General features: G+C 48.8%; 4 protein-coding genes across 4 annotated transcripts; 3 read left to right on the top strand and 1 right to left on the bottom strand.

Moving 5' to 3' along the window:
* Positions 1–1,115: 1,115 nt before the first annotated feature.
* PtA15_5A507 (uncharacterized protein) lies at positions 1,116–3,489 on the top strand (the record flags this gene model as incomplete). The annotated part of the gene is made up of 4 exons (XM_053169276.1): positions 1,116–2,645; positions 2,714–2,990; positions 3,071–3,292; positions 3,401–3,489. 4 exons carry the CDS (start codon positions 1,116–1,118, stop codon positions 3,487–3,489), a joined length of 2,118 nt encoding a protein of 705 aa, XP_053020489.1.
* An 826-nt stretch (positions 3,490–4,315) lies between these two features.
* On the bottom strand, positions 4,316–6,088 carry PtA15_5A506 (uncharacterized protein; the record flags this gene model as incomplete). Its single annotated transcript, XM_053169275.1, has 5 exons — positions 4,316–4,957; positions 5,051–5,641; positions 5,703–5,774; positions 5,887–5,915; positions 5,989–6,088. 5 exons carry the CDS (start codon positions 6,086–6,088, stop codon positions 4,316–4,318), a joined length of 1,434 nt encoding a protein of 477 aa, XP_053020488.1.
* A 3,476-nt stretch (positions 6,089–9,564) lies between these two features.
* Positions 9,565–9,996, top strand: PtA15_5A505 (uncharacterized protein; the record flags this gene model as incomplete). The annotated part of the gene is made up of 1 exon (XM_053169274.1): positions 9,565–9,996. The coding sequence occupies one exon, from the start codon at positions 9,565–9,567 to the stop codon at positions 9,994–9,996; it is 432 nt and encodes a 143-aa protein (XP_053020487.1).
* A 301-nt stretch (positions 9,997–10,297) lies between these two features.
* On the top strand, positions 10,298–14,985 carry PtA15_5A504 (uncharacterized protein; the record flags this gene model as incomplete). The annotated part of the gene is made up of 7 exons (XM_053169273.1): positions 10,298–10,586; positions 10,651–10,817; positions 10,888–11,860; positions 11,938–13,972; positions 14,034–14,358; positions 14,427–14,888; positions 14,968–14,985. The coding sequence occupies 7 exons, from the start codon at positions 10,298–10,300 to the stop codon at positions 14,983–14,985; spliced, it is 4,269 nt and encodes a 1,422-aa protein (XP_053020486.1).
* Positions 14,986–18,588: the final 3,603 nt, after the last annotated feature.

Below are 18,588 nucleotides of genomic sequence, written 5' to 3'. Positions count from 1 at the left end.
AAAACAGTTTCCCCTCGAAAACGTGTACCACAGCACCTGTTTTTGGGGGAAACCAGAACTCGTTTTTCGTTCAAAACGATCAATTTCCAGAAACAGGTCTGACCCTGTTTCTCATAGGTGTTTTCCTTCTGCTGAGCCCCCTCCAACCAAGACACCGGGGCCTCTCTCCTCGGCCGATGCAACATGGGTATCGGTCTCTCTCTCATCTCGGACCGATTCAACATATGTATTGGTCCGTCTCTCACCTCGGACCGACCCAACATGTCGGTCCGTCTATCCTCCCAGACTGATATTATCAGTATGAGAGGAATTCTCTCCTTCCTCTCCGACCGATACAACTAGATCGGCTGGAGAGGAAGAGAGAGGGTTCTGCCACCGATACTATGTATCGAGTAGCTCTCTACCCCTTCCTCTCGGACCGCTCTATTGGATCGGTCCGAGAGGAATCCTCCCCGTCTTCCTCTCTGCCCGATATACAATCGGTCCAAGAGGAAGAAGGGGAGTGTTCTCCTCAGATCGATACATTGTATTGGAAGGGAGAGGTTTGGGCCCACCTCCTCTCATCTTGGACCAATACACAATGAATGTATTGGTCTAGTGTTGAGGACCTTCCATCCCCCCCGGACCCATGTGTTATGTATTTATGTATGTACATACACAGTTTGGGCCAGGAGAGCAGTGCAGGAAGCCTGCAGTTGTGGTACACGATTGTGGGAGGCTGTTTTTACCTCTTGATAAACTGAATATTGAAAAAAAGAAAGCTGTTTTCCTTGCGCGGGAAAAACAGATTTCGTGTGGTACAGGCCCTTATTGTGTTTTGCTTAATGGTTGGACTTCAAGAGTGAAGTTGAATGCTACAGTTATGGGGTTGTCTGGCACAGCCCCAGTTTAATCTCCATCATTCTGCCATACGGAGCCCGCCTGTACCGAAGTGAAAATGATCATGATGATCTTTATTTCACCATTCGAGGTAAAAACAAAAAAAATGGAATTACAGAATGCCATGATTTGTGCACAGCAACAGGACCATCCGTCCAAGCATTCTACAAAACACAATATTTACGGGGAGAAATCTGGAGAAATGCCCATGGTTTTCAGGGGGGTCGGATGACGTCATGAAACCATTAGTTGAGATGCTTCTGTTCCGGGTTCCTTCCCAACTTCACTCCATCGTCAAACGAACACCAACGATAACAGTCAGCCATCGTTTCAACAGCTTCCTATCAACCAGATCTTACCATCAAACCCATCAACATATGCCCAGCATGAACCGAGAGGAGAACATCTTGCCGCCACCGATCAACACCGGCAAACGATTGGAAGGAGTCAAGGAGCTGATGAAAAACAACCACGTTTCGATCTACGTCGTACCCACAGAGGATGCTCACGGAAGTGAATATATCTGTCCAGCCGATGCCAGGCGAGAGTATATCACCGGCTTTACCGGGTCCGCCGGAACAGCCTTGGTCTTGCTCGATCAACCACGGAGTCTGCTCTTCACGGATGGCAGATACTTCAATCAAGCCGCAAAGCAACTTCATCCTTCGCATTGGACCTTAATGAAACAGGGGCTCGAAGGTGTGCCTACTTGGCAAGAATACCTCATCAAGGCTGCTGCTGATCATCTCGACAACGTTGATGGTCAGAATCCGACCGGGTTGCAAATCGGGATTGATCCTGCTCTGTTCAGCGTCAAGGACTCTCACGATCTATCTGCGAAGCTCGAGGTGCATTCAGCCAAGCTGATCAGCTTAAAAGACAACTTGGTCGACATCGAATGGGCCTCTTCAAGACCAGAGAGACCGCACAATCAACTCAGGATATTGGAGCTCAAGTATTCCGGCAAATCGACCTCTGAGAAGTTGGAAAAGATTCGAGATCGATTAAAATCATTGAATGATTCCAAACGAGACTTGATTGGGGTCGTGGTTAGCGCACTGGATGAAGTCGCTTGGTGTCTGAATCTCAGAGGAAGTGATATTGCATATAACCCGGTATTCTTTTCTTACCTATGGATTGATATTCTAGAGCAAGTTATTCTATTTGTAAACGAAAAACAACTTAACCCGAATCTCAATCAGTATCTACGAGAAAATGGTATTCAAACTAGACCCTACGATTCCGTATGGACGTTTTTACAGGAGCTCCATGATAGCAAGCTGAAATCTACAAGCTCATCTGCGATCCCGCATGGAAAGGTACTAATCTCGCCAACTACCTCTCTGGCAGTTGAAAGCCATCTTGGCGGAGAATCTAACACGATCCAATTGAGATCGCCCCTCCAAGATCTCAAAGCGATCAAAAATGCGACCGAGATCGAAGGATTCAGGAATGCCCACCTGCGTGATGGAGCAGCTCTAGTGACTTACTTCGCCTGGCTCGAAGAGAATCTCTTGGCTCCCGATGCGAAACCTTTGAACGAATATGATGCGGCCCTCAAATTGGAATCTTTTAGGAAACAGTTGGGCGGAGAATTCTTCCAAGGTCTCAGCTTTGATACGATCTCTAGTTCCGGAAAGAATGCAGCGATTATCCACTATAGCCCTCCTGCGACCGGGTCAGCTATCATCGACAAAGATCAAGTCTACCTATGTGATTCAGGTGCCCAATACCTTGATGGTACGACTGACGTGACTCGGACCTGGGTACGTGTTCCCTCTCTCCCTTCTTCTTCCCCAATCAAGGTAATTGACTCGAGGAAACCTTAAAAAAGCACTTTGGTGTTCCGACAGCCGAAGAAAAACGGGCATGCACGCGTGTCTTACAAGGTCATATCAATATTGATCAGATGATCTTCCCTGAGAAAACAACGGGCTATCAATTGGATGCGTTTGCCAGACAATACCTCTGGCTCGATGGCCTTGATTATCGCCATGGCACTGGACACGGTGTTGGTCATTTCCTGAATGTACATGAAGGGCCGCAAGGAATTGGAACTCGACCACAATGTGATCAAATCAGCTTGAAAGCCGGTATGACTGTATCCAATGGTATGTTACCCTTCCTTCCCTTTGAGGAGATCGATGGGTTGTTAAAACTTTGTTTTGGTCGGTCTGTGATGGTTTTCCAGAGCCTGGTTACTATAAAGATGAAGGCTTTGGTATACGGATTGAATCAGTTGTCGTTGTCAAAGAAATCAAACGCTTTAGTCCTGACCCTCCAAACGAAAACAACACTAAACCGTTTTTGGGCTTCGAGAATTTGACGATGTGTCCGATCCAAACTAAACTTTTAGACCTCAGCTTGCTAAACCCAAATCAGATTGGATGGATTAATTCGTACCATCAACTCGGTATGTCTTTTCTCCCTGTCTTATTGATTGAGTTTGCAAAAGGCCCGAGTGGCGAAATTGACTTCTCTTCTTCCTTTGGCTGCGGGGTTGGGAACAAATTATGAGTAGTTTTAGATAAATTGAGCCCATTTTTAACCCATGATTCAAGAACACTGAACTGGCTGAAGAAAGAATGCCAACCGATTCCAAGCAACTAGCAAAATGGCTTTTGAACCCTGTTCTTTACCTTAATTTGGAAAGCATGAATTGCCTGAAAACAATCATATCTTTCTCTTCCTCTTTCTCTTATGTCTCTGATTAAAAGCACTAGAATCATCTCATTCAATCAATGGCTTTTGTCGGATAGTTTGTGTTTCAAATCATCGTTTAGATGCATTTCTCCTGAAGTCACTCCTAATATTAGTGTTGATAGTCAGTGTTGAGTGTTGATAATTTATTAATGCATCCTTCATGGTGTGTCTGGTTTTAGTGAATACATATGTAGGACTTTCAACGCCAATTTGAAGTAACCACCAAATTGAAGTAGGTTTCTCTTGCAGCTAATATGGCACTTTTGTTGATAAGAAATTAGGTCTAAATCTGCACAAAACAAATCCCTTTCAAGAACTCGTATGTATCTTTGACTCCACTCATTGGGACTCACCTGCATCGATGTGAAGCCCCAAACAGCTAACTTAACACAAATCCCCCCTGGTGGGAGGCTCGCTGTGGCTGGCGGCGAAGCCGCCCCTCCCGCATCCGGGCGGGGTCCCCCGGACCCTCCGCCCGAGAGGCTTTGTTAAGCTAGCCCAAACAGCGTGTTTAGAATGTTGGTGGCTCTCCGTAGCTTCAAAGTAAAAAATAAATCATGGAGACCATAATGATTCTCTATTTTCATGACAAAAAATACTTTAATGATGAGCATTGAAACATACACAGAGCCCTACCGTTTTTATTGGGTCGGCTGGCAGAAAATGGAAAGTCTAGAGATACATTACGCAGTTGGATTGTAGCCAAAAGGATGTGAGACTAGAGCAGGATCATTCAGCTATCCAAAAACGCTTCGAGGATGTTCAAAAATTTCAAAGGTTGGTCGACCATTGGTAAATGTCCAGCCCCGGGAACAGGGACGAATTTTACGGGTTTGCCAGCTTTAATCAATCTTGCTGCGAGTTCTTCCAACACTTTTGGTAATATGCCATCTCTTTCACCGGCCACCAACATGACTTTCTGATCTTCGTCACAGGGGATTAGATCCTCATCAACTCGATAATCGCACAAAGCCGCTGCGCCTGATTTAAATCCCCCAATGCTAGTCTCTTCTATCATCCTACGTATGCACGTTGAGGTAGGGTTATTGGGCTGATTCATGTGCGATTCGATCGGAAACCATCTGGAAAGTGTCGCTTCTGATAACTTTCTCAATCCATCATCTGAGCCTTCCGCCAATCGGATTCGCGACTCCCAGGCATCTCGAGCTCCGGAGGGCGAAGAGGGTTGCGTATCACAAACAACGTAGTGCTTGAAAAGTTTCAGATGACGAGTAGACATTTCTAACGTAGTCGCCCCGCCTTGTGATACTCCTATCAAACTGTGCAATGGTGTCTGTATTCCTAATTGCTTCACAATCTCGCACACATCATCAGCTAGCTGACTGATCGTGCAGTCAGTCCTCGGGATCCCGGACTATCATCATGAAAACACAAGCAAATTCAAACATTCGAAATGTGCAATCAGTACTTTATCCTTTGAGACGACCATGTACCTTTTTTACTCAACTTGTCCGTGTCCGCGTTGATCAAAGCAGACCAGGTTGTATTTTGTAGCTAGACTCGGAAGGATCCAGTCCCACATTCTCATGTTGGTGAGCAATGAATTACAGAACATGAGCGTTGGTCGAGAATCCAAATGCTGGTATCGAACATTCAGTGGAGTACCGTCACGCATGAGCAGCTTTTCAGTCCGAGTTTCTAGGCCAGGTAAGTCGACGGATTGATCCCGATCGTCCCCAATTTCGAGCCCAACGAGCATCCGCGAAACCATGTTATATCCCGATACCGTCGCCACAGCATCCAAGATCATCTTGTTGACTTGTTCCGGCTGATTGCCGAGACGGCTGAATTCGTTCTTGAGTTTTTCAAAGGTCAGATCCCTGACTTGAATTTCCTTTGTCATGCTATCCGTGAACGCCAGTCCCGCCAAATATAGATCCGATAATGGAACATGAGACCGATCGAGGGTATCGGTGAGGGGTTTGAGAGTGTCACGGATGCGCAATAATTGAGGGGTCGTCAGACCGGCGACTCTTCCCACTTTTTCATGCTGAATCCATTCATAAGGCGCCGAGTTTAACGCGGCTACCCTAAGAATCTGCCACATAACTCGTGTCAGTATGGATGGACGTGAAAGAGAGGAACATGGGCTCGGTTACCAAAATTTCCCTGAAATCGTCGGGTAAACTGCTGTGCGTTCGAATGGCACCAAAGAGACTGTTCCAACCACTCTACAAGATCCGTTTTTGTTTGGAAAAAGCAGAGAGAGCTTGTGAACAAGCCGGTCGATAATATTCTAACTGTTCCGCACAAAGCCCGATGAATGATGTCGATCGCACTCACTGCTACCAGTGGATTGTGGAGTAGGATACCTGGATGACCACAGAGCCAATAGAAGTGAGTGAAATGTTCAATGAGGGGAGAAGTATGCAGACCCAAGCTTACGATCGAGAGCGATGAGGTCACGGGGATGACGACGTTGACGAATCTGGTCGGCAATCTCGTTCTCTCCTGGCTTCGGGGAACACAGAGGAAGTCTCGGCATGATCGGTTTGATTTGTTGCAGTAATGAAGAACTGCAGCTAGAGGAATTGGTGTGTGGTTATCACCAACCCGCACCAACCCATGTTTATGCCCAACATGCATGCAAACCCTATGACGTCAGGACAAAAGGTGCATACATCCACCCTTCTCGCCGGCCTCCACTTGGGATAAACCATCGACGTGTCAACCTCAACTCCGCCGGACGGGCAAATGACTCATCATCGTCGCAATCTGCAAAGATCCCGATATTTTCCGCTGACATTTGTCTGAGTTCGTTTGCTTTTCGCTGGATGCATATTCAGAATCTGATACTGGTGTATCCAAAACGATTTTCATCGCAAATCAATGCAGGGACGTCACCCGAGCGCTGCACAACACGGGACAGTCAAAGAAGACAACAATTTTGAATCGTTTTTTCCACTTCCAACAAGGGATCGGTCTTCTAAGGAAAAGGAAACAAATGTTACTGGGAGCACCACAAAACTAAGACACTCGGGGTTGTCCAGCATATAGAGGGTTCACAGGCAGATTCAGGGACAGGCAATACCTTTTGCCGAAGCATTAATGATATTTCATACTCACTGTCGTTGATTTTGGAGCCTTGTTGCGAGCGCAAAGATGCCCTACCGCTCCTATCATGCTTCCGGGATGATGTAGCACCACTCTCCGGGAATGGTAATCAGTCATCGCCGACCCTGGCACTGATCAGAAATCAGAAAACTGCAGCGGATTTGGAAATGAAAAGTGCTGTGGGCTGGGTTGCCCAGTGCCAAGTGACATGATTCCTGCTATTTACTTGTAGTCATTTCCTGCTATCGACCATTTCCGGGCGGATCAAGTGCACTTTGATCGAACTGTGCAAAGGGAATCGGACTGCATCCCCGTTCCCGAGTGGAGAGGCCTCCGGCCAGCTATAGAACAGCCCTAGCCTCCGCCGGTCTCTCTGCCGACTGCGGTTTTTGACTTGTCTTTTCCGGAACTACCGAATCGGCAGCCGGGTGATGGCCACGGCTCGGTCGTCATGGTGTTTTCATTTGAACAAACTTCTCTTGTGTGTGTATGCACTCCTGAGTGCTCATTCTCATCCACTCCGCGTGTCGAGCTTTGGTTCACCGGTTGAAAATCCGCCGGATGCCGGGTGCATAACATGGGTTGCCACTTTCACACTTCTTGCAGAGCAAGCCGACTCCACCCTTAAGAAGCCAAGAGCTCCTTGTGCCCCCACTCGAACCTGTTTGCAAGAAATTCTTCGTCCAAGATATTAAGCAACGAGGCTCATAATCGAACAACCGTCTCATTACAACACCACTTCCCAACCATTGACCAAAACTTCACAATCGAGCCCGCTGTCCACTGGACCTTGACCAACCATCTTTCAATCGCATTGCCCGATAACAGCCGATAGCCTCACTCCGGTAAGTGCGTGTATGTAGGAATGAATTTATTCATCCCGGTCGTGGCACTACATCACTGTATGTTTCCTTAACAACGACTGCCCACTCGATCTCTTTAACTACCATCGGACGTTGAGCCAACCACACCACACAAACGTACTGTGCCCGGCTGTATGTAGCGTCTGGCAGTTTAAAAAGCTCGTCGAATGCTGGTGCTTCCATTCGATCTTCCCAGAACTTCCGACAGTCACACAACACCTTTCCAACCATACTGCCTCAACACCGGATGAATTAAACAACAATCATAGTACCATTGCCAGCCATTGCCTCTTCCACAGCCACCTTTACATCTGCTATACCCATTGCGAAGTTTCCACCGCTAGTTTCCACGCTTATAAAGGCAACGCCCACCCTCCCCGCCCTTTGATCCCTTGCAAAACTGGTTTTACGTGCAAGAATACCATTGCAGTACCCAAGGCCTCAGTCATTCTCCCCTTACAACAAGCCCTTAAGACGCTATAACAAACCAAGAACATTCTACTCTTTTTATCCTTCGTTACCTTCCACCCGCCGGTCCTCTATTGTCACTTAAATATCGTTCTCATTACAGTCAATCTGTTGATTGATCCCCCACGCCGTCAGAAAATTGATTTTCTGCCCCATTCTACTCGCTTAGGATACAGTAGTCCCGATAGTAGCTTATCAATCGTTCTCCAGCCATCTTCGATTCATCCCCTACTGTTATCGCAAACGCCTGAGATTTCTCCATCTTTCTGCTCGACTTTCGACGGCTCTTCGTCTCATCAACCTATTTGAATCCGGACCGATCGCCTGATCGATCATCGGCTCGGTTGCTTTGTACTTCTTCCAGCAAATCTCAAGAACAATCTGCTGGCCCGTGTGGCGGCTTCAAAAAAGGCGGTTTCACCCCATCATTCGCTCAAGCTAACTGGGTTAGTTTCACTTCACCACTCCAAGTTATCATCACCACCCACCCTCAGCAAACTCGTCTGCAACTCCGAGCTCATTCGCTAAACACGCTCTCCGCGGCAATCGTCCCGAAGTTACCACCGCCCTCGAAATCAGCAAGGATCAACAGCCAGAATCTCCAAGGAAAGAAATAAACCCGGATTTCAGGTCTTCCGAATCCAGGTGAGTTCCACATTCCTTTACCGGGTATTCATCTCGCCTGATCGGCCGGATTTGGGTAGGGGCTAAGTTTTTTGGAAATTATTCACTTCACAGTCGTCCAGCCAATCCAACTCGTCCCACCGCACGTGTAGCTCTACCCACCGCTGATCAAACGGCGCTTACCCTACGGCCATCCCGTTTAACCATTTTCTGACTGTTTGAATCGTAAGCTGGTCCTTCTTCTGTGCCGCTCTTACGCATCACTCCGTCATTCTGCACCCACCCTTCTCGTCTCCATTTGCCTCTTCCTTCATCTTCCTTCATCTTCTCCAACACCTTTCAAAGTTCCGATCATCCTCCCCTTCCACTCGATCCTTATCGGCTACGCGCTAATTAATCCACACACCACACTAATTACTCTAAGTCTATAGCACTCCATCAGCCAAGGCTTGCCGGCAAATTGGGTGAGCAGGCTCTGTTGAATTGATCCAGCAGAAAATCGTTTGCTCTGTGTTTGTGCTTGTTTGTGCATTGGCGCGCTAGCACTGAGCAGTATGTATGAAGCGGGCTACCTTCGCCACTCGGCCTATGGCATTCTGCCGGTGCCTGGTATCGCCATTGATTCCTGAGCTGAATCCGCTCAGAATACGTTCAACCAAGCTTCCATCCCGATCTGGTGAGCTGTTGTTACATCCAAGTGCTCTCCTCCCCCTGGCTGCAGCAGCCGGGCAGCCAGACCAGCTTAGAGTCAGCCACCTGAATTCATTCGCCGCGAATGGGCAAAACTTGTTCCCCATTTGCGATCGTGATTTCGCCCGTACATCTCAGACTAGCCTGTTTCGCGCAGAAGCCAGCAGCAGTTCTGTGTTGAACTTGTCGCTATGTGTTTATGGGGCCCAGCCAAAATTACTTGCCTGGAAGCTGAGCTTCACAAACACTCCCTGTCACTGTCATGTCGTGTCTGCCTGCCTCCCACGGTTCTCCGGGGCCACGCCTCAGCCAATTTCATCATTCTCTTTCACTCGCCATCGCTCCTCCAGTCCTCCTCATCGCCCTGCCCTGCCCAGCACCACTCGATCACCACCCCCCGTGCCTCGCGCCCCCCTCCCTCGGCCCCTCCGTCCGCCTCTTCTCTCACCCTCTACCACTTCGATCGTTCCTCCCTCCCTCCCCCTGCGCCCACCTCGCGTTCTTCCCGTCGAGCTTCCCCCAGGTCCGCTGCTCCTTGGCTGAGTACACCCTTGATCGCCTCCCGTCACTGTATCATCAACCCAATCAACCCCCGTTCTTACTACACCGCAGCACTGATCACACCACCCCCTCCCGCTACAACACCCATCTTTCCTTATTGTCTGGTCGCAGTCCCCTACTACTGTTCATCTAGCTTCCATCGTCTCTGCCATCTACGAGCCCTCTGCCCGAATCTTTGAGTTTCGCTGCTTACATCCAATACTGTCGTCGTTTCTTTCTCTTTCCTCTTCGTTCTCTCAGGCGGTCCCACTCAGAATCTGGATCTCATCCAGTCCATCGTTTGTTCGATCGCTCCCACAAAATCAAAAACCACTGGTCATCGAGACCCCAACTCCGCACAGTCTCGCCTCTAGTTGCCATCGACTCACACGGTCCACAACACTCAACTTGCCCTTTCCATTCTACATATATATATATAAACTTCCCCATTCACAATGGCCGACAACTCAGACCAGTACTCCAGCGCTGCCTCCAATGGCAATGGCAATCGGACTGGCCGCAAGCCCAACTCCCGTCCTCACAGCCGCAATGAGCCTCGCCGGGACAGTTCAACCAGTAACAAGAAACCGTCCAATGGTCCCTCCACCACCACCGGCGATCGCGACTCGCCGCCAGGCCAAAACAACCAGCGCCGCAGCAGCGTCCAACGAGTTGGCAACCCTGCCGGTGGCCGCAAGCCTAACGATCCTCCTGCCCCGCAAGCTCGCCGGGCTTCGGATGTTGGTATGTCTGACGTCATCTTTTCTTTGATCCTTATGCTTGATTCTGATTGTATATCACCTTACAGGCCCATCTCTAGGCAATGACAACACGCTCAGTGGCAGCATGCATGCCCCGAAAGGTCGCGCGCAATCGGGAGGTCAACGAAAACCTAGTCTCGACAAGAACGCCGGATCTAAGAGCACGCTCAACCCCAACGCGGGTGGTTTTCAACCTGGTGCCTTGTCTTCAATTGTCAGTATAATTTTCCGTCATCGATCTCCTGGGCAGGGATATGTTTTGCTTACCCTGTTTCTCTCTGCAGATGGATGTCGACGCCGAGGTTTTGATTACACCTACTCCAGGCCAAACCCAGTTTAACCACGAGGCATTGCAACGTCCTCCCGCCAACTTCCCGGGAGGTTTCGTCGGTGAGCTCCCCGACAATGCTGGGGCGTTCGGTCGCCTCCCCGGGATGAACAACGCTAGAGGATTCGCCTTCCCGGGCGGAAACAATCTCGCCAACAATCAATTGGCCCAACAAATATTGCAACAGCAGCAACAAATGCAGTTCCTCAACAACAATTTCTCCGGACCTGGCTCTCTTGGTGGTCTTAATGATCTCCAGGCTACCGTGCAGCAACAAGCGATGCAAGTTGTCCAGATGCAAGCAGCTCTGCAGGCCGCCCAAGCCCAAGCTCCACATGTCACTGCGCCCCGGTTTAGCAACATAGATGTCATGTCTCCCATGTCCGAGTCGCTACAGATCCAACAGCAACTTGAAATGTTACGCCATCAGCAGGAGGCCCTCATGAACCGCTTTGGCGACCTTCAAACCGGCCCACCAGCCGATCGCTCTCATTCCATCCATCGACGTGGTCAAAGTGCACAAGTAGGCAGCGGCCAGAGCAATGGCGGTAACGCGTTTGGAGCTATGGGGCGATTCGGACTCGATGGCGCGAGCTCTTTCAGCCAAGCTCTCGGGGCCAACGATGCTAATTCTATGGCCAATGGAGGCTCTGCGAATCCGAAGGGTCATGGTCGCCGTCACAGTGTCCAAGTAAGCTCCAACACCGGTGCCAATAATCAACAACAATTGGGATTCCCCGGGCAGAACTTCCAGTTCCCAGCTTCCGTTCCCAGCTCCGCCTTCAGCAACTACCTTGCTAACCCTGTCGGTAGCGATCTGGACTTCGGCATGGGTAACGGCTTTTCCAACAATGGCTCTGGCGCTCAAGGCCACCGTCGTGGGCACAGTAAAGCTAGCAGCATCTCCAACATTGGTGGATTCAACATGGGTTAGTCATTTCCACTCGATCCGCACACATTTTGATAACAGGAATTAATCCCATTGCTCGCATTTATTTGATAATAGATTTTGGCGCCCAGGCTTCCACCGATCTCAATCAAGCTCAGATGCAATTGCAACAACTCGCCCAATTCCGAGCAGCTTCGGGTCACACACGTGTCCCATCATTCGGCTTCCAAAACCCGATGAATCTGGGACCTGGTCAGACGCAAGTCGGGCAAGGCAATCAACAAATGCGCAAGTCGTTATTTGCGCCGTACTTGCCCCAAGCGTCTATCCCTCCCTTGTTGGCTGCCGGTAAACTCGTCATTGGTGTCTTGCGCGTCAACAAGCGCAACCGATCTGATGCGTATGTCGCCACCGATTCACTGGACTCGGACATCTACATCTGTGGCTCCAAAGATCGGAACCGTGCTCTCGAGGGCGACGTTGTGGCGGTTGAACTTCTTGACGTTGATGAAGTCTGGGGTACGAAGAAGGAGAAGGAGGAGAAGAAGCGCAAGAAAGAAGAAAATCAAGCATTTGATTCTCGCGTTCCTCAAAATAACCGCCGTGAAGACAAGAAGCGGGATGATGTCGAGGTGGAAGGGCAGGGACTCACTCTTTTCGAAGAGGAGGAAGTCAACGACGAACAAAGGCCCAACTTCGCTGGCCACATCGTCGCTGTTGTCGAACGCATGCCCGGTCAGCTCTTCAGCGGTACCTTGGGATTGCTCCGCCCTTCATCCGCCGCAACCAAAGAAAAGCAGGAAGCTGAACGGCGCGAACGTGAGGGGGTTGACTTGCGTGGCGGTCAACGCGAAGAACAACGTCCCAAGATCGTCTGGCACCGACCTACCGACAAGCGAGTTCCTTTGATTGCTATCCCGGTCGACCAAGCGCCTGCCGACTTCTTGGCGGATCCCAACAAGTACTTGTCTACGCTTTTCATTGCTGGTATTAAGCGATGGCCCATCACTTCTCTGCACCCTTTCGGTACCTTAGTCGAGGAGCTTGGCCCCATTGGTGACATTGAGGTTGAAACCAATGCTCTACTCAAAGACTGTAACTTCACTTCGGAGGAATTCTCCGAGAATGTTGTCAAGTGCTTGCCGCCGTTGCCGTGGACCATCCCCGAACGCGAATACGAGGTGCGTCGTGACTTCAGGAACCAGGTCGTTTTCACAATCGATGGCGCGACCGCTCGAGACTTGGATGATGCCTTACACATCTCAATGAATGAAGACGGAAGCCTTGAAGTAGGGGTGCACATTGCAGACGTCACTTACTTTGTCAAGCCAGGAACCGCGTTGGATCGCGAAGCTCGCAAGAGAGCGACTACCGTCTACCTGGTTCAACGAGCTGTTCCCATGCTCCCTCCGACTCTTTCCGAGCACTTGTGCTCTTTGTCACCCGGTCAAGATAAGTTGACATTCAGTGCCGTGTTCAAGATGACCCCGCAGGGCAGAGTGATCGACACATGGTTTGGAAAGTCAATCATTTGCTCGAGTGCCAAGTTGACCTACGATTCGGTCCAGCAAGTTCTCACCGATAACTCGTCCACTCCTGAGATGAAGGTTGAGAAGGAGGGCGTCGCGGTCAATCAAATTTACGATTCCCTGCGGGCCTTGGGCCAACTTTCTCGTCAAATGCGTGCTCGCAGATTTGAAGAAGGCTGTCTCCGCATTGACAACATCCGACTAGACATCAAGCTCGACGCGGAAGGCCTGCCTGAGGATTGCTCGGTCGTTCTTGGCGACGAAGCCAAGCAACTGGTTGAGGAATTCATGTTGTTGGCGAACTCGGCCGTGGCTAAGAAGATTGCAGCCGGCTTACCTGAGCAGGCAATGCTCCGACGTCACGAAGCTCCGATCGACCGAAGGTTGGAAGGATTTGCCAAGAGGGCTGCCAAGATGGGCTTTGAAATCGACACATCCAGTGCTGGCGCCTTGATGAAATCTATCAAATCAATGGAACAGGCTGGCAAGGCTCCCCACTTTGTGCTCCAATTGTTGTCGACCAAAGCGATGGTTAAAGCCAAATACTTTTGCGGTGGCGCCTTGGACATTGCGAAATGGTCGCATTATGCCTTGAATCTCCCCGTTTACACTCATTTCACCTCGTAAGTCTCTCCTGTCTTCATCCCCAAATATCTGTCCAAATGCTGAACCGGTTTGTTGCAGACCGATCCGTCGTTTTGCAGATGTGATGGTCCACCGTCAATTGGAGGCCGTATTGAGTACCTCTTGTGATGTCAAGTTCACTATGGATCCCGACTCCATCAGCAAATGCGCCCAATTCTGCAACATCAAGAAGCACGCTGCGCGTCTTGCCGAGGAACAATCTCAGCACTTGTTCCTTTGTGTGCTCATTGCGGACCTGACAGCCAAGTACGGACCCGTCATTCGATCTGCCAACGTCATTGGGGTCTGGGACGAGGCCTTCGATGTTGCCGTTCCGGACTTCGGGATCGAAAAGCGTGTGCATGTCGATCAAATGCCGATAGATGTAAGTTTCCCAACCAATCAACTATGTCTTGGACTCCTCACTGACATGTCGTTTGTCCATCAACTCAGAATCACGTGCATGATGAACATGCCAACACCTTGAAGCTCTACTGGCAGCAAGGCGTCGATGTCGTTTCTCACTTGTCTGAACACTCAACCGATGCCCACTGGCACTCTATTCGCCACCATGCTGAAAGGCATGCGAAGTTGATGGAGGCCTCCTCTCAGTCTGTGCAAGCGGAAAGTGCATTATTTGAAGACGACGAAGACGATGTCGTTCAGCATCCATTCAAAGGACCTGGCAAGACAGGCGAGCTAACCGAGCGAGAAAAGCAGAGCGCGCAACGTTTGAAGAGCGCTGAGATGGCCCGTGCCAAAGGAAAACTTGAATTACAATGGGAAGGCGTCGAAAAGATTGAAGCAGCCCCCGGTGTAACTCATTGCGTCCAGACCGTCAAGGAGCTTCAAACCGTGCCCGTCATTATCACTGCTGATACTACCAAGAGTCCTCCCGTGTTGAAGATCTTTGCCGTAAGTTTTCCCGTGCTGTCAATTAATTTGATGGCTAGGCGAAACTAATCTCTCATCTTGTTCTCTTGTCCCTCGACAGGTCAACCCATTTGCATGAGCTCAGGGCTCAAGGACCGATCAGATTGTACTTGGGCTCGTCACCGCCTTGCAATCCAACGCTTTTATGTAAATCGTTCAGATCGCTCACTCGTTCCAATTTGTTCGTTCAACCTGTCCTTACTCGACACAGTTGGCTGTGTGATCCTTGACATCTGGAATTCCCCCTTATCTGATAGATGTGAGCAAAGCAAGCAAAAGACGTAGAAGAAAAAAGAATGGGCCGGTTGGATCGCCAAGAATATGTTTTTTTATCATCATATGCATGTTACTGTTTTTATTTTGTTTCATTGGCGTCTCGACGGGACAATGATTGTATGTTGTAAATGACTGTGCATTCAAAAGACTTACTCTGAATTTACTTCAAGTAAAATACATATCACCTTGCGTCGTTCATCCTGTCCCATCGCACTGCCCATCACATGTCGTTCAGCTGAAGTTCGCTTTACAAAACACTTCATACATCTTTTTCACATCGATTCTGTGCTGTATGTGCCTTTGAACGAAAAGGGTAACAATTGCCGACGTTGTTTCTTCCACATGTGCTTCTTCTCTTCAGTGGAAATGTGTGCACTCGCTATGTCCTTGTGCTCCGCCAGGATGGGTGGGATGAGATCCTTTCTGACGAAATTCCCGCCTTAAAACTAATTCCCTACTCGGAGGCAAACTTAGCAAGTCCCCCCTCGATTGAAGGCGAAGGACTCGCGAAGGAGGGACTTCCACCCGAAATTATCTATGTCCCTCCTGGGTCCCAAGCACCCGCCTCCGAAGGAAGGAGATAGGAATGAGTGGACCTTTTTTGGCCCGCTCAATTGCTTTCCAAGTTCCGGGCGCTTTGCACCCAGGAAGGAATTACTTAATTTTGACTTACACTCAACCCTGCAAAACTGTAGGCACCAGAAATCAAGTTTGGCTGGGGAATTTTTTGGCGGTTTTAGTCCTTGGCTCAGGTACAAGCTGTAAAAAATCTGAGGTTCTGTTTGGCACCCATATAAATATAATCACCAATCAATCCAACAAAAAATAAACGGACTTTGCGCGTGAAGGACACAACTTTTTCAAAAAAAAAAACTGACCAATCAAGAGACAAGCTTATTATTGTCCTCTGAGAATTTATTTGGAGTTTTTTGAAGTTTTCTTGTATGCTTAAAAATCCCACCAATAAAAAGAACAAGTACAGTCATTTGGGGACCTGGAATCCATATTCCCACAGGCCAAAAAATCCAAATAATTTAGTGAATCATGATAAATATGTATTTAAACTTTTTAGAATTCTTTGGCCACTTTGTGCAAGAATAAGGCTTTCAAAAATTAGGCAAGTTCACCACTTACTGGTGTGTTTTGGCATATTTTGTGAACACGTTACTGATTTTTGAAAGCCTTGTCCTTGTACAATATGGCCAAAAAGTTCTAAAACTTTTAAATACATATTTAACATGATTCACTAAATTATTTGGATTTTTTGGCCTGTGGGAATATGGATTCCGGGTCTCCAAATGACTGTACTTTTTTTTTACGGATGTACTTCGCGCACTGCGAAAAACTCGTCGCGCACTGCAGACGTCGTCCACTTGACGTCCCGGCCACAGTGCGCGGTAGCGTAAAACACTTCGCGCACTGCAGAAGAAAAACATCATTTTTCAATTTTTCTGGCTGTCAGCCAGTAGAGGGGTGTTTTCTCTCCCCTCCTTTAATTTCTTGGGATTTTTGCGACCTCAGTTTGACACAAAACTAAGGGTAAGTAATAATTACCAAAAATAAAGAAGAAGCTCCGGCTCCACCCCCAGCCGCTGTGCCGATGGCCGGCACGGACCGGTCGGTCATCAAGCGGAGGTTCCCCCGATGGCTGGCACAAGCCTGTCATTGAGCGGAGTATACATACCCCTCGATGACCGGGTCCGTTCCGGTCATCGAGAGGAGTAGAAACTCCCCTTGGTGACCGGTTCCATTCCGGTTATCAAGAGGAGCACACCCCTCGATGACCAGTTTGTTGTGGTTATCGAGAGGAGTAGGCATTCCCCCCGATTACCAGTTTGCTCTGGTCATCAAGAGGAGTAGGCGCTCCCCTCGATGACCGGGACTGTTCCGGTCATCATCGAGAGAGAGTGCATACTTCCCTTGACGGCCAGTTTCTCTGCTCATCGTGGGAAATATGTGATCCTCTCGATGACTGGAGCGAACTGGTCATGTAGAGGAGTATGTTATAGATTCCTCTTGATAACCGGAACGAACCCGGCCATCGAGGGGAGTCTACAATCCTCTCGATGACCAGAAAAAACTGGTCATCAAAGTCCCTTTCTAGTCCTCGCAATGACCAGAAAAAACTGGTTATCGAGGGGAGTATGTTAAACTCCTCTCGATAACCGGAACGGGACCGGTTATTGAGGGGAGTGCCTACTCCTCTCGATGACCCGAGCAAACTGGTCATCAAGGGGAATGCCTACTCCTCTTGATGACCAGAACAAACTGGTCATCGAGGGGGGTGCTCCTCTCGATAACCGGAATGGAACCGGTCATTGAGGGGAGTGTTTACAGTTTACTCCTCTCAATGACCGGAACGGACCCGGTCATCAAGGGGAGTGTTTGTTCCTCTCGGTGACCGGAACGGGTCCGTTCATTGAGGAGAGTGCATACTCTGCTCGATGAATGGTCTGTGCCGGCCATCGGAGGAACCTCCGTTTGATGACCGACCGGTCCGTGCCGGCCATCGGCACGGCGGCTGGGTTGTAGCCGGAGCTTCTGCCCCTCGAACTTGGTTGTCGAGGTGTGTACCCGACCCGTGAGTATTTGGCAGGTTGCAAGCCCCGGAGGAGCGTTCCCGGGGGAGCGGGAGCCTGTGCTCAGGTTATTTTATGTATTTCTCTTTCATCCTTTTTTTGTGTCAAGCTGGGGGCTCCAAAACCTCCAAGAAATTGGAGGAGGGGCAATAAAAATCCCCTCTGCCAGCTGACAGAAAAAAAAGTGAGAATTTCATATTTTTGCGTTTGCAGTGCGCAAAGCATTTTGAGCTACGGCGCACTGTGGCTGCGACATTGATTTGCCGACCCCCACAGTGCGCGACGAGTTTTTTGCAGTGCGCAAAGTACATCCGTTTTTTTATTGGTGGGATTTTTAAGAATACAAGGAAGCTTCAAAAAACTCCAAATAAATTCACAGAGGACAATAATAAGCTTTTCTATTGATTGGTCATTTTATTTTTGAAAAATCTGTGTCCTTCATGCGCAGTGCGCAAAGAGCTTTTCCCAGTGTGCAAAGTAAGTTCAAAAATAAACTGTTCAAGATATAGCATCCAATTTTTTTGGCAGGTACCATGCACTACTGGTCTCTTCAACGCTGTTACAGATTCAATTGATTCAGACATCTCCATCACCATAATGACAATAGATCACTTAGGCCTCATTTGGACACCCAATATATTAGGGGGGGTTGACGATTGCATTTTACTAATTGGAGCCAAATTTAAGGCCTTTATGAACAAAATTTTAAAAGTTTGGGAAAATGCACAGCAGCAGTTGATACTGATCAAACAGTGCAACTTATCAAATGTGTCCCAAAGTTTTTTAAAGTTCAATTGTGAACCCCCCTATTGTGTTTTGAAATAAGC

This window comes from Puccinia triticina, chromosome 5A, assembly GCF_026914185.1.
Source record: "Puccinia triticina chromosome 5A, complete sequence".
Lineage (NCBI taxonomy): Eukaryota > Fungi > Basidiomycota > Pucciniomycetes > Pucciniales > Pucciniaceae > Puccinia > Puccinia triticina.
The sequence above is the reverse complement of the archived record's forward strand: the minus strand, read 5'-3'. Positions and strand labels throughout refer to the sequence as shown.